The sequence below is a fragment of the Anas acuta genome, chromosome 6, assembly GCF_963932015.1.
Source record: "Anas acuta chromosome 6, bAnaAcu1.1, whole genome shotgun sequence".
In the NCBI taxonomy this organism is placed as follows: Eukaryota; Metazoa; Chordata; class Aves; order Anseriformes; family Anatidae; genus Anas; species Anas acuta.
In genome coordinates this window covers 20,297,822-20,325,516 of record NC_088984.1, presented here as the reverse complement: position 1 = coordinate 20,325,516, position 27,695 = coordinate 20,297,822, and the positions used below count along the sequence as shown (strand labels likewise).

The window sequence follows — 27,695 nt, the reverse complement described above, 5'->3', positions numbered from 1 at the left end:
GTGAAGATTTAAATAAATTATCTCACTTGGTGATTAAAAAAGTAATTTTCCTCCCAAAATAAGTAATTTCTTTAGGATTTATACCTACTGAATTACAGATATACCAACACTGGAATGATGGACCTCTTGCAAAAACCTCCTAGCTTTAAGATGACACAGTATACATGCAGCTTTCTTCACACATGAAGAAAGCTTCCTCACAGGCAGTCATTGTTTGCATCAGACTAAGTTCATCAGGTAGAAACTAAATATGGCATTGAAGGTACCTTCCCTAGCTGCCAACACACAAGAAGGATACATAAAACAATGAAGTATTTAAAACACAGCACACTGTATTACACATAGAATTTGTTTTTTCATTTCAAGTTTATTAAAACTTTAGCAGTACAAATGATCCAGGTTTTAGATTATCAAAAGACCAAACTGGAGTCCACATCTTATAAAAAGGCGTTCCCCAAAATGTCTCTAAAACTTTGAGACAATGGAAACATTAAGTCCACAAACTCATCCATGCCTGTCGTCATCTGTTCCAGGACTTGTTTCATGATCGGACTTTTTATCCTTACTAGGGGCATGATCTCTTTCCTGACTCTCTGATTTTTGGTTAATTTCTTTCTCTGTTGAAGATCTGGTCTTTTCCTTCTCATTACTCCTGCGTGAGTATGATTTTTTTGAATCTCTCTCTTTGCTACTTGGTCTCTTTTTTGAGTCTGGACTTCTATCTTGATCTCTACTAGACTTCTTATCTTTACTGGATTCAGGACTGCTACTGTCACGGCTTTTTGAACGCCTCTTCCTTTGGCTTTCAGAATCATTCCTCTTATATGAGCTTCTACTTTCTCTGTTTGAATACCTCTCTCTGTTTCTGCTTTGACTTTCCTCTCTCTCTGAGCTTCTTGAGTCTCTCCTCCTCCTATTTTCTCTTCCTCTGTATCTATCTGGCGTACCTCTCCTTTCTCTGCTTCTTGATCTTCTTCTTCTTGTTTCTCTGTCTCTATTCCTTGAGTAGTCTTTACTTCTACTGCGATCTCTGTCTCTGCTTCTTGATCTTGCTCTCCTACCCCTATCTCTGCTTTTGCTTCGTTCCCTTGTTCTACTACTGGAACTATGTTTTCCTCTACCATGATCACGCTCTCTGCTTCTTGACTTATGTTTCTCCCTGTCTTTACTCTTCCTATGGTCATGGTCGTTACTTCTTGAACCTGCCCTTCTACTTCTCTCTTTACTCCTACTTCTTTCTTTCTCTCTCCCTCTGGAATCATAGCGCTTTTCTTTTTCTCTACCTTTCTCATGGTCCCTCTCTTTGCTTCTTGATCTTACTCTCTTTTCATCATGTCTGCTGTGTTTGGAGTCTCTTTCTTTACTTCTTGATTTCTCTCTGCTTTTACTATGGCTTCTAGATTTACCTCTTTTCCTGGTCTTGCTCTTGTTATGCTTGTCATCTTTTTCTGAATTCCTTCTTGTCTCCCTGTCTTTACTGCTGGATTTGTGATCTTTTTTCTTCTCCTTTTCCCCTCTTCTGCTTGGGCTTTCAGAAGCTTGTCTGTGGTCTGATATTTTTCTCTCTCTTCCTCTTCCTGGGCTTTTTTGATTATCTTTCTTTATTTCATTTATTTCACTCCTTGGAGAGAGAGAAAAAATACATTTTAAAAATATTGTGAATCCCCTCCAATCTGAAAAATAGTCAGAAGTGAGACTAAAACGAAGTCACACCAGGCCATCTGTATTAAAACCCATATATTTATGGTAGCCACAAATTAGCATGATTGAATTCTGACAGTTAAGCGCTGGAATAATCAAGTCAGTGTCCCTTTTTCTTCAAAGTAACTATAGCTGAAGTGCCTATTACTTTGATATATACAAAAATTTAAATGCACACAGTCCAAAAAGAAATAATCTTACTTGTCCCCTTTTATCCATCTTTCTCCACTAGACACTCTCATTCTTTGAGCTCTTTGCATTTCTTGCCTCCAATGTGGAGGAGTTTCACTGCGTCGAAATCGATCTCTTGACCTGGATCTGGAAGGCGTCCGGTAACGCTTGACAGGAAAAGAAGAAAAAAATATGGGTATAAGTTAGCCATCAACTGCATGTGAAATTCAAAGCAGTATTTTATCCCCAGTGGGTGATTCTCCACAGCACCTAACATTACACTTAGATGTATATATCAGGTTTATGCTTCCAAGTTAGTAATTCACCAAAAAAAAACGTATTTGATGTTCAGCTACAGCAGGAATACAAAATGTCTGATCAAGTAACTATTTAAGGTAACTTCTCAGCAATTTTTTGGTACAACATCCAGATGTGGAAGTCTTCTGTCCATTTTTAATTAGTACAAATACAAGTTACTTTTCTGACAATGAAAATTCTTAGCTTTGACAAGCAACACCAAAACAACACTTTTTTTTTTTCCTTAAGCTCACCTTTGAAAATAAGGGCAGTCTTCCCCCATATTCCTTCTAGTGACATTTTACAGATTCTGGCGTTCACTAGAACAATTTCTGAGCTAGATTCACTGATTCACAAACTACTACAGTAACACAATGAAAGCGTTTGTTGTTTTGCATCCTCCTTCTTTCCAACTCAGTACGCAAACAGTAAACTAATTTTCTTTGTCTTACTTCAAGCTTTAGCCCGCTGATCAATTATAATGCACCATAAATTACACGTGCATCCTCCCACCCCCCAAATTGACCATCCTAATGAAAAGGCTCAGTAAGAGCATGCTGCCACCCTGTTTCTTTTGGGGAAGGGATTGCAAACATTTACCCGTGGTCCTCTTCCTTTTATTTTCCTTCCAGATCTGGTCACCAACAATCTTCTCTGGTATGTTGACTGGGAATTCGATAGATTACTAAAAGTAAAGTGATATTGTTTGTAACACTGAATGAAAAGAAGATAAAAACAGCTTCATATCTTCTTCAGAAATTAAATACAATCAAAAGAAAACAAACATTAAATGTTTTCCTTTATTATTGGCACAGTAACAACCACACCACATGCCTTTTGCTTTTGTATGCGGCATTAACAGAACAAAAAAAATAAACTGTTGATATCAGAAAAGGTCCACCTTTTCCTTCAAATTTGTTGTTAACTATTTTACATTTTGGAGCCTGATGACCACACATGCCAGGACAAAGTAATGACACACCATAAATTTAAACTGATACTTCACTTTTTCAGGAGTGGCTAGCTTAACTTTTTTTTTTTTTTTTTTAAATGTACAGAAGATATGTACACGTATGGGAGAAAAGCTGCAACGCACTGATTGCCTGTGCGAGGTTTTATTCACAGATGAGAAAAGTGAATATCCTCACACAGCTCTGAAAGGCACTGTTGTGTTCTGGCAGTGACAATACAAAGCCACCCTTCATTATCAGTTCATTTCATGAGTACAGCTGAGGTTCATTTGCGAGGTCCATTTAAACTGTTACTGTAAGAGAAGAAACCCAAGCAGTAAAGTTTAAATTTAATTGCATTTCAACCTCTCTAGTACAGATAGAAACAACAGTGGACAATCACAAAATCCTACATGGAATAACTGCAACACCTGTGCCATCTCAAGTTTAGGTTTTATAAAACAGGCTTAAGAGATGTGCACAGAACCTATAAAATGTCACAAGGGCACATTTAGTAATTGTTACACAGTACTAGCTTTCCATATCAAATTTCCACTTTGGGTTAGTAACTAATGGACAAAATAATATTGATAATCTCTAGGTAGCTCCCAAAAGCAGCCATCCCTCTCAATTTCCAATGAGAACTGTACCTAAAAATTAGTTGACACATTTCCTCCTTACCTTTCTTTTTCCTTTTTTTTTTTTCAATCAAGTCTTTATAATAAAGGGAGTAGGCAATCTCGTCTTAACTACCTTTAGGTTAAATCTCTTAAACAAGCGCGAGACAAAACCCCAACTGGTTCTGATCAAGTAGTTCCCTTCCCTGTCCCCCTCTAACATTCCCCATGAATGCTTCAGACTTCGTGACCAGAGAATATTTCACGACTTCCAGGTATTTTGTTTTAAAAAAAAAGTTGTAAATTCATATCAGACAGTTGTATGTAATGAATTGTAAATTAAACTACACTCCATTTCACTTGCTTTTTCTTGAATCATTCATTCTACATTTTTCTTTCACTAAAACTATTTCCAAACATTAACCTTTTGTTCTAGGAACAAAAAGACTTGTCAACTGCAAAAAAAAAATTATCCACCTGTGCTCAGAAACATGCAATTGTTTAACAGGGAAAGGACTCAGTCTTAAAACAGCAATATGACTGTCAGTGTCTCATCAAACAGGTATATTACCTTTCTCTTTCCTTCTCTCTGCTTTTCCTCTCTTTTTCTTTCTCATCTGCTTTAGGAGGACTTTTCCTCATCAGGAACCGGTTTTCAGGAACAGGAGGAATTTCTTCAGGACGGACAGTAGATAATGGCTGTGCTTCAGGGTTTTCATCTTCACTTTCACTGGATGAGCTTTATATTTTGTATAAAAATAAATATTTACACTTGAGATGAGTTATCTGGATGAGAAAAAAAACCTTTCAATCTATTTAAGTAAAATTAAAAAAAATTTGCTTAATTCAGTACACAGTAATAAAATAAGAAACGTGGGGAACAAATAACCATTTCAGAAACATTTCACCCCCATATCTTTACTCCAAAACATGCAACTACAGTAGATTCTTACCCAATATTTTTCTGGTTCCAACGATGCAACACTGAACATACATTTATTCTATGGTTAGATACAGCTTTCTTGAAATATTTTACACTTGCATATAACTGACTAAAAACTACTGTAGCTCCAAGTAGTTGGTAAAAACAACAAAATTGTGTGAAAGTGGCTTACTCCCACAGAAATAATGCCTGACAGCACTAAATGAGTATTTCTTATATTTTACTGCCAGCTTGGAAAAATGTAACTTGGACTGACACAGCTTTATCTCATGTTGAAAGACAAACTATTAGATTAGAAATACCGCTTTCAGAAGCAAAAGACTGAGTTTTATCATCTTCCAGTGAAACTGCAAGACTTTCAGTATATTACACAGAACTAGTGGTATGTTTATCTGTAGTATTTTGTTTAGTATACGGGAATAAAAGCAAAACTATATTCTCCTAAGTCGCACTGGATATATGTACATTGAGTTGTACAGAAATGAATTTAGGTAAACAAGCTATCACCACAACCACCACTTCAGTCCAAGCATTCACACAACTCGATTTGGAAAGTATGCAAAATTCTTGGTCCATTCTTTCACTCCTTTACAAGCTGCAGCATGTTTGTACACGGACACTGTCCTTTACCATCAGATCAGGAAAAATAAAAAACAAACAACTAAACTTGTCTACTTCACTAGATACAGAACACAATTTTGTGTAGCTACAAGAGAAAATTACACCACACAGCATACACACAGATCTCAATACTGACCTTTTCTTGCTCTTCTTTCTCTTTTTCTTTTCCTTCTTGTGTTTCTTAGAATTTTTCTTGTGTTTCTTTTTTCGTTTTTTCGATTTCTCTTCTGAAGCACTCTCAGAATCCGATGATGAATCCGAAGACGATTCTGAATCACTTGAACTTTCCGAGTCACTGGATGAGGAAGACGACTTGTGTCTTTTCTTTTCTTCTTTCTTGGCTATAAGTCAGAACAACAAAGATTTAGATATCAAACAGTTATAAATAAATCTCAGAAAAATCAACTTATCTAGTAACTCCCTATGCTGCTTGCAACTGTGTCTGAGAGTACTTCGTCACAATACTTGCAAACAAAGTTTTTGGAAAAATACTTTCTCCCAAGCAAAACACAGCATGTGTCTAGAAGTAGGTAGAAAAGTTTCAAACATTTTATGCCTATGAAGAAGATCTAAAGTACTAAATTTGTACTGTCAAAAATTTGTATAGCTGTGTATGTTTTCAGATGATGTTTTATATAACATCACCTATGTATGAAGAATAATTAAAAATTTAAATGTTTATAACTTTTTTTTATAAAAATAAATTACTTCAGGTGTAATCTGACTTGATATAAAAGCTACTCAAACCACCAACAAGGGAAGTTTTAAAACAAAATAGATACTAGTTTAGCATACACTGAACTGATTACCCATTAAAGTCAGCCCAACAGAGGGAAGACTCAGATAACCAACCTTACTACTACGTGAAATGATGCTCAGAGAACAACTCTAATCCCCCAGCTCAGCATGTTTTACACGTTTTTCTGCAGAAAGATAGGAATTGCTTACTAAGCCATCCGGTTTGAAAAGGAACCCAGCTAAAGAGCAGGCTATTTCTTAATTACACAAGTCACCAGTTCTTGGTTTGTCAACTGGAGCTCCAAATCAGCAATTTACTAGCAACCTTATAATAGTCCAGCAGGAAATAATACAGGGACACACACAGCTTTTTACGCCCTCTAACTGATCTGAGACTATTAAAAGAGATGCAAGTATGTCAGTTGTGATAATTTGAAAAAAAAATATAACCATAAAAAAGTACTTTAAGAACTTCACTACAGGAAGTCTGGGCTTCTGAGTCAACACACTTTAGGTAAATTAATTAAATGGCATGAACATTCTCCAATGTGTTAAGAAATTCCCATAAACTCTTAATCCACAAAATCAGAAGTCCTAGCCAGAACTCCAGGAGGGCACGCTGGCTGTTTATGGACTACTACTACAGAGTTTTCTTATTAGCATCAAGTCTTTTTTTATATATCCATTGGAAACTGCAAAGACATCTTATCAAACTACACTAACAGTACAGCTGCAGACAGAAGAAACTGAACCTTCAACATTAAACACAAGAAAACTACACCAAAATAAACATTAATGTCTGAACAGTCTGTTTTCTTTGGCAAGGAAACAATGTATATTTTAGAACAACTTTTAAGGCCTTAGAACAGGCTGCAGGTCAAAGGAATGAATTTTAACATAGCACACCAATCTTAACCGAAAGCATTAGCCTATTTTACAAGTTATAGTAAGTTACTGCAGCCAAAGAATTCAAGGTTTACAGGTTTTTATCTAATCTACACCAACGCAGAATCAGTTAAAGGCAACCCCCCATCCCCAAACCACTTTCTGCACAAAGCAGCAAAGTGAAAAGGCAAACACCAGGCACCAAAGACAGCATTATAACTACGCAGCCTGTCTGCCTCTGAAAACTATTCAGATTCCACATAACAGAAAACATAGAGGTGTCTCCCTCAATAGAGCAGGAATTATTTTCTATTACAGATAGAGAAATTCAACTGTTTAGTCTAGCCAAGCATTTCTTTTTTTGACTTCCACTTGTGCCAAACAAGATGTAATAGCTGATACTACTTACGTCGTATCAGTCATTTTTTGTAAAATAATGAAAACAAGTACTTCAAGACATTTTTTAAAGGAGTTGTAATGTATTTCTGCCATTTTTTTATTTATTTTTTAGATCTTCAGCAAAGTAACAGGTAGTAGTATTATATCACCTGCATAAGTCAATACCTCTTCTGTTGGAACCTAATACCCTATTCTGTCAGGTATCTCATTCAGAATGCTGGTCAAGTTTCTATATATCAGTGATATATACCAAGGCAAAAAGATTTCCTCTTCATAGTGGTGCAGAGAACTTGCTTCTGGAAGACTTGGCTGAGATGAAAAATCTGGGTAACAGCAAGTTAGCCGAGGGTTAATTCACAGTGGACTAGATACACAGTGCAGAAAAATCTCTGCAGAAACAACTAAGTATGGCATCTTGGCCTCCCTTTTTTCAGTCATACTTTTTTTTTTTTTTTTAAAACAGATTTTCTTTTTCTCCTTCTAATGTTCCTGAATCTCCACATTGGAACAGCAGCTGAAGCATAATCCCAGTGCACTAAATTGCATTAACTTTTCAGATAAGCATGGCAGACATGTCATAGCTGTATGATTTCCAGAGCAACGTTCTTCATCATGTTTTTATTCACAACACTCATTATAGACAGACTAACAAAAGCCAGAGAGCCAACTGAAATACAACCCCTGTACTTCATAAGTTAAACTACTCTTCTGGTCACTTCTGTGTGCAGTATAAACTAGTATGCTACCTAACCATTTAAAGCAGCCTATCAACTGAAATTAGCTGAGGTTACCATCAGATGTAAAAACTATCTGAAAAGAGCTTCTGGCAAAATTGCATCCAACAGATGGGTCCCTTACTACACTGTTAACTTGCCATATTGGTCCAGACAAAGATACCTGGTCTATTTTCTCAAACTTCTGCTCAATATCCTTATTAAAGCACTATATTTAGTAAAAAGTCTGCTGTTAACATTTTATATTAGCCTTAGATTGTCTAAACATATATACTTGGTCAGAGTGTAACAAATAAATATCTATAAAGAAAACTGAACTGTTTCCAAATGTATTTCAATCAAAGGAGCCTGTTGTCATACAGGTGACAAACAAAAATAAGCTCTGTTGATGTCTAAAACACCACAACCGCAAGAAGTACTAAAGAAATTAACTAGTTTCTACATCTCTAAACACTTACGTGCTTATCATCTACGCTACACTTCTGGTTTTGGCCCATTTAAAAAAAAAAAACAAAACAACACACTATATTGCTTCCTATAAGTCTTCAGGCAAAAATAAGGTGTCTCCAAGCTCAATTCCCAAAATGTCTGAATAAGAAGTCGATAAATGTAGTTATTTTATGTATTTTTGCCGTCCAGCATCCATTTTAAATGTGCCAAAGGCCACCTGCCACATTTTTACTTGCATCATTGCAACAAGTTTAGGTATATTACTACCTTAAACTGGGCAAATAGTAACTACAAGTGGAAGTGAGTTAGTGTGCAATTACGAGAACTAACAATGTGATTCTCCACTGATAGAAAGCAGCTTCACTATCAGATTTATGTATTTAGGAAATCCCGTTAGGGTGGAGAGGGCAACAAAAGAAAAACTGTTCACTCAGCAAAGACAGAACATTGGGCAAAAGCCTTTGGATATACTTGGTAGTGACAACTCACTAGCTCTGTCCAGCAGCAAATATTTTGAATACTGAACCAACGTGGTTCTGGCCAATTAAAGATCAAAATAAACAAAACCACTCCTGTAGCATGAAGGTCAGTGAGAAGGAAATAGACTTCTATTTACAGTTCAACTTTTCCAGCTCATTAACTTCAGGATTACATTTCAGCTTATGGTCACATCTGAAATAGATGCCTCGCTTCCTACTCTATTCACTGTGATGTACAGTATTTGCCAGATTTTGTGAATTACATGATTGTATTGCATAGCACAGCTGAGCGAGCAATCTCCACATCTCAGCTTGCTCTGAAATGTAGCAACTCGTTAGTGCCATGGTATCAGGCTCATGGACTTGAAATGAAAAAATGACCTGTCCAGAAACAGTCAGGTTCGGGCATGTAAGTCAGAAGAGATCTCATCTTGCAAGTCACAGCAATGACATCAATACAGTTACCTTATATGAAGTCCAATAACTTGTGCGGGACTACAGCATACTCTCCAAGAAGAGGACATGTCTACTTCGAGACATTAAGACAGGTATTTCCCTTGATTATTTTTTCCAGTGTTTAATCACCTTGCTGTTCAGAGTATTTTTTTTTATTTTTTTTTTTAATTTTGCACATCTTGCTTCAGTTATTTGCCATAGGTTTCTTTTTGTTTGGTTGGTTTTGAATCAGAATGTCATTTTAAAATAAGCTTCTTTGTTCTTTAAGAGTCTTAGATATGCCTTTGGTTAATCAAAGGTATGACCAAGAAAAACATAACCACGTTTGCCTGATACAAAATTTCATGAACTGGTATCAAATTCCCACTTATCTTAAAGAAAATCAAGTGTGTTACTTGTTCCATAAGTTTTCTTGAGAATGATAGTAGCTTAGCTAGTTCATAATGTCCTTTCTAAACACTGGCATAGTATTAGTGGGTTCCTACAGTTGTGGTGGATTTTTATTTTTTAGAACAGCTTCCAGAAATTTCCCACACACTTTAAGATTTTCTTAAAATAACACCACTTGGCCATGGATTCTTCCTTAAAAACTTGTCTTCTCTCATTCATTTTTACTAAGTCACTTTTCCATTTTAAAGGAAAAAAGAGAAAATAAACAAGGAAAAGACAAATATTGCACTTTTCTACATGATCATCCTCTCTAACCCTAAGGCAAAGTTTCTGCTCTAGGCCTCTGCAATATTGTACTTAAACTTGGATCTTTGAATCCTTCAATTTACATATGATCTATTAAGTTAACTTAGTCAGGTTATCATCTTTTCATCCCTATACAAATCAAGTTCTTCTCTACGAACACAGATTTGCTTCCTTCATAAAGCACTTCATCTGGATACTCATGCCAATACTCTAAAATCCAAACCCTATTCAAGTTCAACCCAAACATTCAAACTACACACTTAACCTCTACTGTGATTCCTTCTGGTAGTACCATCTTGGCTTCCCAGTCAAGCCCAAGAATTATTAGCTCAATTTAAATCTATGAAGACTTGCCCAATTCCTTTGTGCTGCCTACCCAACAAGCCTATACAATGAAGATTTTAGTTTAAGCCTCCCTTACTATCATTATATACTCTCCCACAAAAATTCAGCAACATTCTCCTGCCATCCCTGGCAACCTCCTTATCCCTTTGTCTTAAACAACAAATTCCCAGAAGCAGTCTACTCTGGTAACTGCCTCACATTTCACATTATCAGTTCTCTTTTGCTTTCTACTGTTTTGAAGTGCTACAAACAGTTCCACCATTTGATGATTCTCTGTTTATGATTTTCCATGATGCTGCTCAGCTCCCAGGAATTGCTCCTCCCATCTGGACTCCCTGGCCTCTTCCTTATACTGGCAGGTCAAAGGGCCCCTCCTTCTCCTCTTCTCAGCTTTGGACAGCAGCTTGGCCAATTTCCTTCTGCTGACGTGATGACAAAGTCTTCCTTCCAACTCCACTACCTCAGGCCAACACAGCTCAGTGGTTCCATGTTACACATGTACCAAACAATCCCAGCCATGCCATCATCTCTCATCATAGCAGTGAATTTCCCTCTGCAAATCCTACAGAAAACTCTTCTCTTTCAAAAGCAGAATTCTCTGCTCACCAGGATCGCCATCATGGTCTACAAGGCAGCACCTTCATCAGGTTGGCACTGCATTAGTGCCCATTAGGGCCAATATTACTCCCTGCACTCATTCTGCTCTCTGTCTGCCCACCCTGGTGGGTAACACTTGCTGTTTTCCAAACACTCCTAGTATTTAGTACTGTGCCTTGCAGTCAGTTGAGCGGCCTTCCCCAAAGCGCTGGCAGCAACCTCTTTCCCCGGCACACCAGACCATCCTAGCAGTACTGAAGCAAAGAGGTAGGACTACACAGACAAACGAGTAAGACCAGACAGTCAGATATCCCCAGAAGTCTCTTCTCTTTGAGGAAGAGTTAAAGAAAAAAAATATGTTTTTTTGTATTTTGTATTCCTCAGTCCTTTGATGAGGACATTAAGCCCCTAACCAACAGCTTTAAGTCCTCCAACTGTGTAATTCAAACTAAAACTTTAATTTAGTCATTCAATTTCAAGCCTCCTCGAGTGGCTTAAAATGGAGCATGGCAAACCAAGGAAAACACGCAGGACAGGCATCTCCCCCACTAGCTTCATCCATACTATAAAGGTATTATATAATCTGATGTACCATTCCCTTCATTTTCTAACACTAACAGCACTAGTGTATTTTGTCCTGAGATAAAATTATGTTCTAACATGCAGGATGACTCGTGAATTAATCTAAGAAGTTGTAGAGAAGTCATGAGCCGTAAGATAACTTTACTTGGAATTTTGAGGGACTGAAAAGATCACTTCAGACTTCAAGGTCATTCTCCTAGGCATCACAACAGGTAAACAGAGAACTGCAACAACAACAACAAAAAAAAAAAAAACAACCAAGAAGCTCAAGTTTGAATGCCTGCATTTTCCTTAGGCCAAAGAAACAATTATCCTTGACTTGTGCCTCAAAATCCTTGGTTCAACCCTTCACAGTACTTATCCACTGAAGGCACTAAGAATGAAAGAGCATAACAATCTCTATCAGAGTTCCAACCAAACATGCATCATCGGTGTCCTCCACTGAGATTTTCTGTAGGAAGCAGCATCTTTGATTGACCCTTTCTTTGCTAAGAGAAGCAGGATCCAATCTGGAAGACCACATACAGCTCTGGAATGGCACAGCAAGAGCTCATTTCCCAGAAGCCAAGGCAAATTCTGTCACATTCCTGTTCATGAATGTACTTTATAGCCACTTGAAAAGGATTTCTGCTAAAGGGAAATTTCAGGCTACTATAAATGTTTGCCCTTAAGACTTACCTGAAACTTGAAATAAGCTCAAAAAAGCAGCAATTAATGAATCAAGTCATCAGTGTCATCAATGCCATCAATGCACTTAACACAGCACCTTCTTTGGAACAAGTGCTTGCCAGCTTGAGCAAATTAGCAAAATGACCTCGGTTCACATATATGTGGATGGACAGATAAACTTTACCTTTGGATTTTGGAATTAGCTCTCCACAGCTCAGTATGCGTACTTCAGCATATGGTTTACTAGATGCATCTGTTTTCTGGTTTTCTATTTCTCTCACAACTTCCTGCCCTGAGATGACTTGTCCAAAAACAACATGATGTCTGGAGAATTTAAGCAAAAATAAGAATTCTTAGTACTTATTTTTAAAGTAGTTCCCAAACAATAAACATCAGAAGATATGGGATACTTACCCATCTAAGTGAGGTGTAGGTTTAGTTGTTCTGTTGTTTCCAGATGATTTAATTTCAAGAGAAAAACAGGTCAATTTTAGTGGAAGGCAGTCAACATTTGAAGCATACGTACATATGAAGATAAAAGTTATTTTAAGTGAATTAATAACATGGAATACAACCACTATATATTATTGTAAATTTGTGTACAGTTAAAGATATTTCCTGTTTTATGCAAATTACCTATTAAATCTTTTACCACATTTTACTAAACAAGAAAAAGTACAGAAATTTTTAGACAGCATCCTCTCAGAAAACGTAAGAATTTTATGTATTGAAGTAATAGGAACCAGGAACAGATTAAAAAAATAAAGGCAACTGGTCAAAGAAGCAAAATTGAAAATAGCCTCATTAGAAAATAAAAGAGTAATCAAAGGAAGAAAAAATATCTGAATATACAGAATATTTGACATCAGGACTTTCTCTTTATATCTCTAGACAATTAAGCAGTTTGCAGCAGTCTTCCCCTACAGTAGGATTACTAATGTGTACAGATGTCAACCATGGCAGAAATCAAAAGCTGAGATAAATACAGTAATGATTTTCCAGAAATCCCAAAATAAAGGTCTAATGGTGACAAGTATAACTTACCATGTTAACTAAGATTCATGATTTCAAGAATGTTTTCTACAAATAAATTAAAGAAAGGTCTACTGCAGTTACCTTCTAAGATAGAAAGCTTTAGACATAGCTGTAAATGAGACTGCATTGGGAAGTTACCTTTTGACAGAAAATTTCTAAACTGCTTTGAGGTAGAGAACCTCTAGAGCTGTTTTGCTTCCTTCCATACAACACATATTAGAAGAAAGTGATACAGCTCTACAGGGAGCAAACAGGTGTATGTTACTGCCTGAGCTAGAATACAGATACCGAAAACTACCAAAAACTCTTTTGCACAGACAATAAGCACTAGATACACAGAAGTGATAACAACAGTTTCCCTAAACAGCTTATTAGGAAAATGGCTATTTCCATGAACTCTGTAAAAAGAAGACATTTAGGTTGCACAGGAGGTAGTCTACAATATTTAAAAGGATTACCTTTACAGCTTACAAACAGCAAACCACGTGCACATTGCAGAACAATACTTACATAAAGAACTGTGAACCATTTGTATCTTTCCCTCGATTGGCCATTGAGAGAAGAAATTCTTTGTTGTGTTTTACAGCAAAGCTTTCATCTAAAAAAAAGTGTTTTCAATTACTTTAAATACACCACATGTGCTTAGATAAATGCTCTAAGCAAATTCACCCATGTTAAGTAAATCTATTAGACACTTCTGTAAAAAGTTGCATTAGAATTAGATTAAAAATAGGTATTTTTTTCAAATACATTATTCTTTTCATTTTAAATAATGCCATTTAAGAATTAATGGCTTATACCCAGAGAAAAACTAAAAAAATGGGATCTTGTTCAAGAGATTTTTTTCCTACCAGGATTAACAGAGACCTCATTCTTTTCAGCTGTTGCTCTTTTTTATTCTGCACATGCCAATCACTACCTCTTTAAAGCAAAAAAAAAAAAAAAAAGTTTTCAGTTGTGCACTATTAATAAACCTTGTCACCTCCGGGATTTTTTTTTTTTGTTCTTTTTTAATATACACGGATACCCATTTTGATGACAAATCCAAAATACTTCTGTGTCGGTCACCTACACAAATGAACTTACCTAAACTGCCACTAAGAAATAAATTGAACTTGAGTGAATCTCACTTCTGGTAAGTAAATAATTTTGACAGTTCAGGTTAAATCTCAATGAAACCATTAAAAGTAATCACCATTCTTCACTTAAGACACCTGTAAGAGACCATTCCATCTTCCTCCCTCCACAAAACAGCATCAAGGCTGTAGGGGGAGCCAAACTGCTCACAGGAAGTTTGATTAATATTCTTTAGATATAAATAGCAGGAGCAAGCATTAACAAATTAAGAAAGTACACAATCTGTAAAGCTATGGTTTCACATTACACTGTGTATGGCAGTGCTATGGAGAGCCCATTGCTGTGTTACACAGGACTGAGAATCCTACCTAATCCTAGACTAAGTTAGTTGGTTAAGGGTGCCAGTACAAGGAAAAATTCCTGTGGATCGTTTCATGCTGTCACTGAGCTGAAAAAAACACCTTGCAACTGACAGAAGGTAGGCAGAAGTTTTGCTGCTTCTCCCACCTCACCCAACCATACATTCCCATAGCTACTCATTTTTGCTGGTAATGATGCTCGCCTAACTACTGACTTGGATACATTTACTAATGAACTTTTTGCCCTAACAGTCTTCAGGCATTTTAGCAAACTGAATCAGCTTACAGTGTGATCTGAGTAACAGCCAGTGCAAGGTATAACCTCCCCTTTGGCAGTTGCAAATTGACCCTAGTAAAATAGCGAATAATTATTTTGATAGTTTGCTACAAGTTCAGACAAGAGCAAATGTTAAAAATGTCAGGGAACGGGAAGAAGTATAACCACCTTTGCCAAGGGCGGCTAGCCATCACATGGGTTTAGGTGTAATGTGAAACTGCTCCAAGTAACACAGAGATGCTCCAGTACATTCTGGACAAACAGGATGAGAAGCACATTGGAGAGAGAAGTACTTATGCAACAGACTGAAGTAGATACAACCAGCAGTGTGAGAAAGCTGATGGCCTCTTTATACTTAACTCCTCTTCAGTTCAAGAAAGCAGAGCTTTATACTTCCTTATAAATAAAGATTTGCAAGAAGACCTGACTCCATTACTACTTGCTCCTTCTGACTAGAAAAGGTATTCCCCAACTTAAAGCTTGCTGCTGAAGCCAAATAGTAGGTTCAGAATCAGACTGCCATGTTTAGCAACAGTTACCAAATTGTAAAGCTAACAAATATGAAAGTGTTTGGTATTAATTTTTCAGTAATTAAAAACGTTATTTTAAAATGAAATATTACCTAAACTGTTAAGTCAAAGGCCTGTAAGACCAGACAAAACCTTAACAAAAACAATGGAATTCAGGTTTACCAATTAAAACTACAGGATGTATAGGTAATGGTTTATAGTAACACCAAAATAGAACAGCCTGATAAAACTCTTACCTTCAAAAAAGCCACCATAAATGGATTCTCCTCCTCTGCCATTTCCTTGAAAGAAGAAATGAGTTACAACTTAAAGTAGTGATCAAAAAGTCTCATTACATGAGCAATGCTTCATAACAGGAAATACTGATTTAACTGCATCCAAGTCAGTAACATTATTCTTCAAGATATGCAAAAAAGACTAGGACACATCTTTATAGTTCCATTAAACAGAAGCAAACTTGGTGAACAAGAAAGTTTTCCCACGTGTTCTGCTACACACTCCCTGTTTTCTTTATTTCTCAGCAGCAGATATACTTTACCCTTCCATTTACAACTTTCCATAAGTACTTAGCGCTCTAGTTGTGAGGTTACAGAGCAGAAAGTGTGTATAAATTGATGTAATTTTATTACGCAAGTTTCCATTTAAAGCTTTTTACCCATTTTCAGCATAAGCAAAGTTAAATCGCATAATTGAAGTGAATGATCTTACACAGGACTCCCGCAACATTCCATTGCATAAGCCTTACATTTTTCTTCAAAGATTCACATCGTACCTTCACTGAAGTCACCTCCTTGGATCATAAAATCTTTCACTACCCTGTGAAACAGACAACTTTTGTAATGCAATGGCTTTTGGGTGGATTTTCCTGTACCCTTTTCACCTAAAGGAGGGGGAGAAAAAACAAAGTGACTCTCTTTACTGTGGAGATTCTACAGGCACAAAGCGTTACGTAAGTATTTAATCAAAATCATCTACCAAACGCTGAAAAATTTGTGAGGCAGGCACATACTTGTAATACCAGTAAGAAGCTCACGTGTAAGAAAGCACAGAAACTACCTTCTATCTCTACAGTTGTAACAAAAAGAACTCCTTACTGACACTAGTATACAACAAGATAATCACCTCCTCTGTTTTTGTCAGGACAGCTACAATTAATTCACAGAAAGGTAAACTAAGAACTCAGATAATGGAAAAGTCACCTAAGCCACCTACCTGGAAAAGCTTCAACAACTAAGGGGGGCAATATATTACTATTACTGCTGAGAGGACATTAAACCTATACACATAACTCAAATTGCTTTTATTGAGTCATCCATTCTAGGCCTCTTCTACATGGACTGACTGAAATTAAACTGTTTAGTTTAACTTAAACATGTTTGCCCAAATTCAGGTGAGGAACTCAGATCTTCAATTACAACACTGCAGGACTAGAAGCAGCATAAAAGTTGATAATCAAAAATTAAACAAACAACATCATAAGGAAAGAGTAGAGGGGAACGAGAAATAGTTTTGAAAGAGTCTTGTGCCATCCTCCTTCACATCAGCTCTGGTGCTCTTCAGACTCATAACCAGGCTCTCTGCCTCAGCTAAAACACTACCCACTTTCACCACTAGCTTCAAATAAATAAGGTCTCTAAGTTAGCAAGATGAATGGCTCATGGCATGGTCCCATGAATGGCAGAACCAACCTTAAGGTAACAGTATGGACCAGGACTATACTGGAAGGGAAAGGATTCTTCCTTTCCATGTTGGCAAACCATTAGACAAGCTCCTGAGCCATGAAACTGGCAGTTTTTGTCAAGGGCAGTTGCCTCTGAATTTACCTGTAGCAGACTGCTGCTTCCATACAGATCTAAGTAGGAAAAACACTTCCAATAGAAACTTGGACACGTGCAGCTATATATTCCACTGGCTTGGCATATGACTGAAAAAGGTATTGCCAGTAAAAAGCAGAGGTGCCGACCACTGTTTTAAGACGGCAGCATACCCTCTTCAAAACTACCAAAAAAAAAAAAGAAAGGAATGTAAAACCCCACAATTTTGAATTAAGTTGCTTATGATCAATATCATAAATGCTTTGTCAATATACTTTCTTAAATATGGTAAAATATGGTCAATTCTTAAATATGGTAAAGCAGAAAAGTTTTTCAGCCTCAATGTGATTTTGAACATAAGCAGTATATTCTTATCAGTACTTGCTTCTAACCTGAAATGTTGTTCAAAGCCTTCAAGTCAAAAAGTTAAAGCAGTAGTGAGAACGAACACCTTTCCACGGTAAATCTAACTTTTGATAGCACATCAAGAATGCCATGGTCATAAGAAATCACACTCACATTCATTAAAAAGAGTAATTCTAGGGTTTAAATTTGTTAATTAATTTTGATAACCTGATTCTGAGTCAGCACACCTAAATCAGATAATGCCTACATTCATAGTGCAGCATTCATGCTGACTGCAACCTGTTCTAGCTAACTTAACATGAATGCAATTATGCACCCACACCTGATTCAGATCGTATTAGTACTCTTGACTGATTTGGTATTAACAGCTACAAATCTTGTCCTGACAAACAACAGAGCTGGAAAGAAATAAAGCAGGAAATGCTGAAGACGCAGAACACAGATTTATATATTCACAGAATCATTCTTGTGATAATGTGTAAGTTTTGCTAAGCTGTCAGAATTTTCAACAAAAGGAGGTATCACACTGGGAAATAACTCTACTTGGAAATGCTTCTTGGAGAGAATCTTCTAAGTACTTGTTCAATAAATAACCTGAATTTCACTAGGAATGGAAATCACCACTCTCCATCAACAAGTAAGTTACAGCAAAAGCAAAAATACTGATGAATACCAGCAACACCTTTCAAATATCTCCAGGTATCATACGAACGAAAAGCAAGCCTGAATGCTTGACTTATTGGCTGCCTTTAGATGATATACAACATGAGCAGTAACCACCATGCTAGTACAAGAAAGTCAACTTATTATATCATCATTTGAAGTTGATTAGTACATGCCTTCTGCAACATCCTAAGCCAAAGAACTACCACCACTTGGTGTCTGCATCAGATGTGTACGAGCCATTTGCTAAACCTCCAGAGATACCAAGAACTCAGTACTCACACTTAGTTTATACGTAAGAAAATGTCAGGAAAAAGTAACAGATGTCAAACATGGTATTACATCAGAAGCTATAAATACATTTTAAAAATATACAAACCTGTGCAAAGGCAGCGAAAATTCTCACATGTCTTTGGACACACATCTGAAAACAGTTCAAAGACCACTCTTCCAGCTAGAAAAAAAGCCATATTTGTTATGAAGTTGACTGGCATTTATGATATTCCTACAAAATATTTAAGAACAGTATCTTATTGATTTTTTTTTTCATTTTCTTACCAGGTACATTGTTGATGGCTATGTCAAAAAAGCAACGAGGTCTCTGGACCTTCACTCCCATGGCTTCAAAAATTTAAATACTGTAAATAATACAAATAAAATTGAGTTTATCTTTTCCCATAGTGAAACTGAATAATTCAATGTCAAAGATTTTATGAAGACAATAAAAACTGCCGAGAAGATAAAAGAAAACCTTAGAAACAGCTAGCAAACCAGTAGTTAAAAGGATTAAGGAAGCGCTATGCATTTTAGGCTATTTTTGTATTTTGTAGACCCAAATGAGTCATTTCATTTGGGTTTGTTGCAACAGTATTGAATTTAAATTTCAGTAACATACTTAAGATGAGAAAATACAAGAAGATATTGTATTGTATAGGGGATAAAAAAAGCTTTAAGTTTTCTTGCTTTCCAGGTAATCACCTAAAATTTTCAACTCCTAGAATGCTTGGATCTTCAAGGTAAAGTAAGTATCAGAGGAAAAGAAAGTAAAGTCAGCTTTGAGACCAGAAAGCACACTCAAACAACTTTCTACAACTGTGTTTCAAAATTTTTAACCAGATTGATTTCTGCAGTCTGTCAGGTTCGGTGTCAGTGGCTGAGAAGGCTGCTCACCCCTCTGGCCATGGGTGCGAGCCTCAGGTAGGGCCCGTTCTCCTGAAGAATTTTTCTATTATTACACCTGGGACCATGAACTACAGCTGCTCAAGAAAGTACATACTGCTCGTAATGTTTTGGAGCACAGGAAAGCAGACAGCACAGGACGCCCAACTTCCTCAAGCACCATTGCTCTGTGAGACGGTCAAATGAACACAGTCCTGCTGATGGTCTCCTACTTTCCCTTCACTCCTGTCCTTGCTGACACACGTGTCCACCTGCTTTCACTGCGTGTTCACAAAAAATCCCCAGACAGCCTGCTGCCCCTCCGGCACCCGCAGCAGCCACACATGCCACAAGCAGCACCGCTGTGGGCCACACTCAGCAGCCATGGCACCGTGCCATAAGCAGGGCTGCAAACTGGAGCAGCCACACGAACAGCCAGCTCTTCCACATAAGAAGAAACACTCACAGGAATAATCCATTGGGCACATTCCGAAGCCTGACTGGATGCAAGGTGAGGCAACTAGACAGCTCTGAAAAGCTGACAGACACATTGAGCCCACTAGATGCACACCCAACAAAAACAAGATTCTGCACAATAAATACTCACACCCTCTGCTACTTAAACACTAAGGTTTCTTCAACATCAAATTACAGGTGTTCATACAAGCTATGGCTGTGGAACACGGCTGTGGCCAGTACCAACCCATAGGCTGCTTACTGCCCATCCTTCAGAGGAGAAATGCCTCAGCAGTAAGCACAGACGTGAGGCAAGGTGCCAGACCTCCTGCCCATGGAGGTGACAGGCTGCTCCTGGTGTTGTACGCTGCACTGGGAATGGAAGGAAGGAAGTGATGTACCATTAAAGGATTTTCATTGAGGTCCTCCTAATAATTTTGCCAGTCAAGTATGCGCACTTTCAGAAGTAACCGAAATTTTTGCCACAAATAAAGTGACTGGTCAAAGAGTCCAAGACAACGTTTGATGATTAAAACTTGACAAATCACTAACATGTTGTCATGTTGGGATTAAACATTCTTTTTCTTAGGCATATTTCTGGGATTCCTGTCACTGCAGTGTTAGCAGCTGCTCCAACTAGCATCCAAACCATCCTACATTAACAACAACAAAAAAAGATGTAGCTGTTCCACAATTACTGCTACATGAAATTTTATTGCCAGAAAACACTACTCAAACTGAATTGACATACTGCACACATCTCTTCTAGAGCTCTGTAGCTGTGCCACAGAACAGCCTCAAAAATTCATTTGTTGCCATCTGTCACTCCCAGAGTATCTACATCAGGAGGCTACAAGAAATCAAAACCTACTGGAACCATGTTAGCCCATCTTCCCTCTCCTTGTGCTCAGCATCACTCCTAACATCTTACCAAGATTGCACAGTGAAAAATCACAAGAACAATGCAGGCCAGATTTAAATGAAATACCACTCAACAATTGATCATTCGTGTGAACAGTATCATGGCCAGACTCTGCAGCCATGCACATACCTGCTTGGCTTTGTAACAAACGCATTAGTTCACAGAAGCCAGAGATTTAACCAAAGCAGCAGCAACCCTGCCTCATCCCGCTTGTTCCTCTCTCTCAACTGTTGTATTGACAGAGGAGAAACAGCAAGTTCTGTAGCCAGGCAGAGAAATCGAAAAAAAAAAGTGCACATCACTGAGAAGTTGGAGGCTGTCGGGTCAGCAGATCGCTGACCATCACGCAGCTGCACGAACTCCTGGGAAGCAGGAGAGAAACAGCAACACAGGCTAGGGAAGGGAGAGATAAGAGAGGCAGGAGGAGACACACACTGCCTTCCCTTCCGACAGGCACCAGCCAGGCCAGCCGCCAACTCGCACAGTGGCAACAGCAGAAGGGGCTGTACAGCCGCATGGGGGAGACGAGAGGGGGATTCTTCTAAGATGCCTCTCAGAAGAAATGCTATCCTATTTGTTGTTTGATAATAAAGCTGATAGTTTTAAATGATCTCAGACATGTAAGGACCAACAGTGAGACAACTGTACTTGAACTTTAAGCATGTATGCCTTCAGCGCTTGAGCAAGGAGGGGTTCAAACTTGCTTTACAGGTGATTTGCTTGAGAAATGAGGAGGTACGCATGTACATTTATATACAGTATTTTAGCCAACATAAATGCAAGCTATTTTAATATGCACTGTAATTATAATTGATAACACTGGTAACAACTAAAGCTGAACTGTAAAATACATGCCTTTATGATACGTTGACACGTATTTTACCTCAGTCAATTTGTAATTAGGTTCTGTAAAGGAAAGGATGGAAGAGGGAAGGACAGACAAGAGATTTCTACCTGCATCCCCACTCACCAACTCCTGCTCAGTTTGCTGTTTCTCTACGTACTGTGAACAGCAGAACAAGTGAAGGTTGGGATGTTCCAGACCCCCACTGCCCACACTGTCTCCAGGCTGCTTGCACCTTTCAACACGGCTTCTCCCATGATCTCCAGAGGGCCCCACACTTTCCCCAAATGCTCCAACAGCATCCCCCCAAAATGAACACTGGCTGCATTTGGTTCATAATAGCAATTATGTTAACAAACATCAGGCCAAGTAAATACACCTCCTCCTGAGAAGATATTGCAAATGCCTCTCTCGGGGAAAACACTGACAGCTTTTTTTGTATGCAGCTATTGACTTCTCTAAATTACACAGGGCTGCCTCATTTTTAAAACCATTTCGAAAACAAAAACTTACTGGAAAGGCTGAGGTATGAAGAAAGCTAGATGTACACACAGGAGAGAGATGACAAAAAAAACACACTGGATAAACTTTATCACATTCTTCATAAGCCAGGCTAAGATATCAGTGACATTTACCCTAGCCACCTACAAGCCAAAGGAGCATTTGCTCACCAACATACTTCAGTACCCTTTGTACAGCCAGCCCTTCTCCTGAAGTGTTACAGGGGAACTTACAAATTATCCATGAACTATTATTTTTACCCATGTCTTATTTCATACCAAACACAGTCCTATACATGCTGATTACTTCAAATTTGCCTGCATTAAAAGCAAGCACATGGGGATGCATGTTAAAGAATGAAGAATAGCAATTTGAGAATAATAAAAATAAAAATGGAGAAAACTGCAAGTAATGCTCAATGCTACTACACATCTAGCAACAACAGGGCTTACACAACTTGCGTATTTTTCCCCTTAAGTTTATTTTCAACTAAAACGTAGGATACCCTTAACTTATGAGACTTGATAGAATCTGAAGGGAACATGATTTAGTCAACCAAAAGGCACCCGCTATACCTGCATATGCAAATACGCTACGCTGAAGGGCAAGCTTGAAAAGTCAGCTGACTTCTTCCTTCTAAAACTCTGTAAGAAAGGACAATAAAACAACCCAAGTACTACTATTAAATGTTCAAGCCATTCAGCATCTTCAACCACCTCCTGCTAGAGGAGCCTCTTAGAGTAATTAAAAACAACATCAAAAATAACCAAGAACAACCAACTTCAGCACACCTAAACTGGTCTGTTTGTCCATAAACACAAAATGCACGCTAAGCTGAACTGTAATTCCATTTCCAGAAACAAAAAAAAAAAATACACCAACGATTTAGTTTCGCTGGAACAGCTGTACCTACAGCCAGTGCATCACCAGCTGCGGCTGTCAGGGTTCACTCTCTTCACACCTGCATTAGCATAATTATTTTGTTCAAGTATTTGTAGGATAAAGTTGGCCAGCTCACAGCCAGGCTGCAGACAGCTGTTACCTTTCAGAATGAGCTTTGTCAATTGAAAGAACTGTCACACGCTGTTCTCAAGCATTCCTCTCACAGAGATTGTCACCCATATTAGGTGATATGCTAAAAAATGCATCCTGTGTTGTTTTTGTTTTCAGTCAAAATTACTTGTGCTAGCAAGGATCTAGCAATAATGCTGCTTAATATAACCTAGCTCCTTTTCACTGAAATGGGTTAGTCAAAATGGGTTAGACTGACGTGCACGCACAGATGCGCATCAAGTAAAATACCAGCATGTCATGCATCTCACAAAAGCTGACGGCAAGCAGCAACACAGTACTTCCCAGTTTTATGAGGGAAATAAATCCTTCATTTTTAACTATGCTGAACGGTTTATGGGACTGGCTATCTGTGTCAGACCCTGCACATGAAGGAATGTGTTTAGAGAAAAATATTATTGTGTCCTCCTCCTTCAATTCATTCCACCTGTCCAAACCTACTCTCCTCTCCCCTACTTTCAATCTCTCCTTAACTTTGTGTTTGTTTCTTTGCATCAATGTATAGTTATCTTCTGCTGTGGTCTTCATTTAATGTCCAAATGAATGGAACAATGAAATGTGTGAATTCACATTCCTACCATTTTGTTCCAGGCCATCTACAAATGCAGGAAGACTGCATAAACCATATTGGTTTATGTTACAAAGAAAACCATCCAAAACCTTCAGAAATATTTTAAAGCAAAACTTGGAGTCTAGAGAAAGCAAATACACAGAGTGAACACTAAGCATACATCAAGTTCACTAAGGCTGTTGTTCCACAGTCACTTGAAGCCAGTATAAATGTGGGCCTCTACCAGAACGCAGGGCTTGTACAGCAGTGTCGTGAGCTCTCATACAGGTAGGCGGTCACTTCACCACATGGTCACTTCTGCCTCCTTCCAAGAAAAGGATTCTGGCATCAGCTTAAAATGACAGTGCAGCCAGAGCCTATGAATGTTGTTTGTATGTTTGTTTTAGTGTGGATTAAATTGCAAATGATTTTATATTGCTAAATGAGGGATACAAAATATTATTATCAGTGCCATTCCTGTGTCAGAGCTTCTAGCTGTTAGGATGATACCAACAGCGTGAACAAAAATCCAACCAGCTCTATCCTCTATCTCAATCACTTCCTCAACATTTTCCCAAACAGAGTGACTCTTCCTCTGTGTTTCACAATCAAAAAACTCTGAATTGCACCAATGACAACTAAGAAAGTAAAATAAAAGTGAATTAATTAACCAGCAGCACAGGATTTTTTACCTTGTCAGCAGATTTCAGAAAAACGTACTACACTTCAACATGTTTTAGGTTTGAGATGCTGTCTTTGCAATCATGTGAACTCAAAAATGTTTAGAAGGAAAAATAAATAGCATTGTACACAGGCCTCTGGAACTCCTTTCTCCAGTAACTTTCAAAGTCTTTTTTGGACTACTTATAAAACATCTCCTTCCCCATCCCCAAGAATCAAGAGGTACCTCACAAGACCAGCCATTGTCTTCTGAGGACATGAGGCAAGAGCCTTCTAACCTCTTAGAGAGGTATAAGAAAGCAGCAGCATCAGATAGGTACTGACTAAATATGCAGTACATAATCCTACACTAATGCACTGTGGAGTTAAATTTATGTCCCTTTTAGTATGAATTTTTGCAATTAACATTAACTTAGTTGTCTTGTACTGAAGCAAACAAGGAATGCCTGCTTAGTTATAGCATCTCATCTGGGAGAACTAACACTCAGCTGAGAAGGTGGTACCATTCCCTTAAAACTATTTAAACAGGTGAACAAGTTCTCTTTATTTTCCTAGTATAGAGAAACCTAAAGTGAAAATGATATTACAATACCTACTCACTCTTATAAATAGCAAGAAAAAAAACTTGGTCACTGAGTAAGTCATGGTTTTCTATCACCTGGTTTATGCAAAAAGGTGTTTGGGTGTTTTTTTGCTGTTGGAGTTGTGAAAAAGCACATGTATTTTCCCAGGTCTGTGCACGAGTAAGTGCCTTTGTTGGAGCTCACTGCTCTCCCAGAAGCAGCAAAGAACATGTCTGCTTCAATTCTACTACTCAGGACTGGAAACTGGAGCAGCATTAAGTCCAACAGCAGCCACTAACTAATAACGCAGTATTTTAAAACTACAAAAATACAAAAAAAACCACAACACAACTATTTGCAGAACATAAAAGAAAAAGTGTTTAAAGGGTATAGTGTAATCTCCAAGTAATTTACCTGTTTGAACCAATAAAACAAAATTCAGAAGTGGAATTCCATCTTCTCTTCAGTTACTGAAGATCAGAATTAAGCAAGACCGTGTAACAGCAGGACATGTAGTTCTAATGCCCACCCATGTTTGCCAACCATAACCAATCTTGTTCTGTGATCTCTTTTTCTCTTCTTTTTTCAACTACTTCAGCTCTACTCCCCTTCCCAGCCTCTGACCAAATCCTCACTCCATTAAACGATGGCCAGGTTCGCTCTCTGGCACTCACTGACTGCTTCCAAATGGAAGATGGTTATTGAATGGAAATGGACGTGGCCCAGAGGAGCAAACCTGTATTGGAGATACCATGCTGCACTACAATATTGTCCACTGCAGTACGTATTCTTCACTCCAAATACTCTCATAGTCCACAGATTTTCTGAAATCCTAAGAGGAAAAAAAAAATACTATTTTTTTTAACCTCTTGATGACTGACTAGCTAACTCCAGAACAATTTCTGTTTCACAGAGGAGGACTAGAAAAACGGATAGTGTCAGTAAAAAATATAGTCCCAAACGACACTCTCGGACTATTATCAACTACACTATTCTTTGTATGGCCCCCTTCAGATTTACTTCATATGTAAAGCTGTTTCTTTCAGATCTTTAAAAAGTAATACAAAACTGGTAAGTCAAGATTATATACTCTTCAAATTGAGATAGACTAATGCTTCATAAATCATATCTAGCTGTCACATTTTAATCACGATTTTACCATGGTAGCATCTAAAAACTTGTCATACAGGATCCCAATGCATTAATGAGCAGGAATGGTGAAACAAAATGGGGCAAAAGATTTAACTCAAATAAATAAATAAATAAATAAAATACTCCTACCCAAGAGAGACTTCTTCTGCAGGTAATATAGAACAAAAACATGAAAAACTGAATATTCTTTCTCAGATCAGATTCTTCTTAGGAAACTGACTCCATATAAATGAGCCTCGTGTTCCTCTTAAGACAGGTAGCAGACAGTTAGTAAAATAGTAGAATATGATGCACTTAAATCATTGAGCACTAAGTAACTACCAACAAAAACGACTTTTTTCTAGTCACCATCATGGAAGACACCTCCTGCGAATAAACTGTAAGGCAACATAACAGGAATTCCAGCGAGTTTTGATAAGGCTTTTTTTTTTTTTTTTCTCTTAAGCCTCCCTCCTTCACAGCCTGCTACCGACTCGGAGGATGACCGGACACACACAACGCGCGGAGCTTGGCCGTGGCCCTACACCAAACGCGCCTGAAATTCGTTACCGACAGAAACCCGCGAGGCGCCCTGAGAGATCTCTACGGGAGAGGCAGGGACCCTCCAGCCGGCCACGGCAGCTGCCGGGGACTCGGCTCGCCGCGGAGAGGCCTGCGGAGGGGAGGAGGCCATGTGGCAGGCAGGCAGGCGGCCGCTGGCTGTGGCTGAGGGGGAGGAGGCCCCGGCGTTCATTCAAACCGCCGAGCAGGCCCCGCAGCGGGGAGGCGGCCCCGCGCCGTGCCCGGCCGCACGTCGGCCTGCGGAGAAGCCGGGCCCGGCATCGCGGCCCCACCGCCGAGCCCTGCCCGCCGACCCCCCCCCCCCCACACACACACACCGCGGTCCGCCCCCAGCCTCCCCCCGGCGGCCGCTGTCCCCCGAGCCCCCTCACGGGAGGCGCCGGGGCCCCTCATACGCCGACCGCCTCGGCCGCCCCGCGCCCGGCCCCGCACGGTCCCCGCGGTGGGCCGGGGAGGAGCCGAGGTTCCGCTCTCCCCGTGACGAGGCCCCTCGGCGCTGCGACCTCCGTCCCCCGAGCCCCCGCCGCCCGCCAGCCCAGGCCTGGGGCCGCGGCCCTCGCCCCTCGCCCCGGCCACATGGCGGCCGCGGCGCCCGCACTCACCCCGCTGGCGGCCCGCGTCGCCCCGCGCCGCTCAGCGCCTGGCCGCCATGTTAGAGCTGGTGCGGCACGGACTGCGTCAGCGCGAGGCAGCGGCGGGAGGGTGGGGAGAGGAGAAGGGCGGGAGGGGGCGACCCCGGGGGCGGTGCGGCGGGAGCGGCGGCGCCCCGGGCCGGTAGGGGCGCG

The 27,695-nt window shown here is 39.1% G+C and overlaps 1 protein-coding gene across 2 annotated transcripts; it reads right to left on the bottom strand.

Moving 5' to 3' along the window:
- Window positions 1-347: 347 nt before the first annotated feature.
- Window positions 348-27,658, bottom strand: PPIG (peptidylprolyl isomerase G). Of its 2 annotated transcripts, none has more exons than XM_068686754.1 (13): window positions 27,513-27,658; window positions 19,010-19,089; window positions 18,831-18,905; window positions 16,381-16,488; window positions 15,845-15,889; window positions 13,876-13,963; window positions 12,745-12,774; window positions 12,515-12,654; window positions 5,437-5,641; window positions 4,308-4,475; window positions 2,770-2,854; window positions 1,903-2,039; window positions 348-1,621 (listed from the first exon to the last, which is right to left on the bottom strand). In XM_068686754.1, exons 2-13 carry the CDS (start codon window positions 19,068-19,070, stop codon window positions 505-507), a joined length of 2,259 nt encoding a protein of 752 aa, XP_068542855.1. In that variant the 5' UTR covers window positions 19,071-19,089; window positions 27,513-27,658; the 3' UTR covers window positions 348-504. The 2 variants fall into 2 exon arrangements, with proteins under 2 accessions (XP_068542855.1, XP_068542857.1); XM_068686756.1 differs by lacking the exon at window positions 27,513-27,658 and adding an exon at window positions 25,612-25,838.
- Window positions 27,659-27,695: the final 37 nt, after the last annotated feature.

Bases quoted from the DNA above. Each gene is read 5' to 3' on its own strand.
- PPIG (XM_068686754.1), bottom strand. From the start codon at position 19,070: ATGGGAGTGAAGGTCCAGAGACCTCGTTGCTTTTTTGACATAGCCATC. The intron at 16,489-18,830 runs GTTTGTATATTT...CCCCTCCTTTAG, and splicing joins TTTTCGCTGCCTTTGCACAG to GTGAAAAGGGTACAGGAAAA. The intron at 12,655-12,744 runs GTAAGTATCCCA...TAAATTCTCCAG, and splicing joins CCTACACCTCACTTAGATGG to ACATCATGTTGTTTTTGGAC.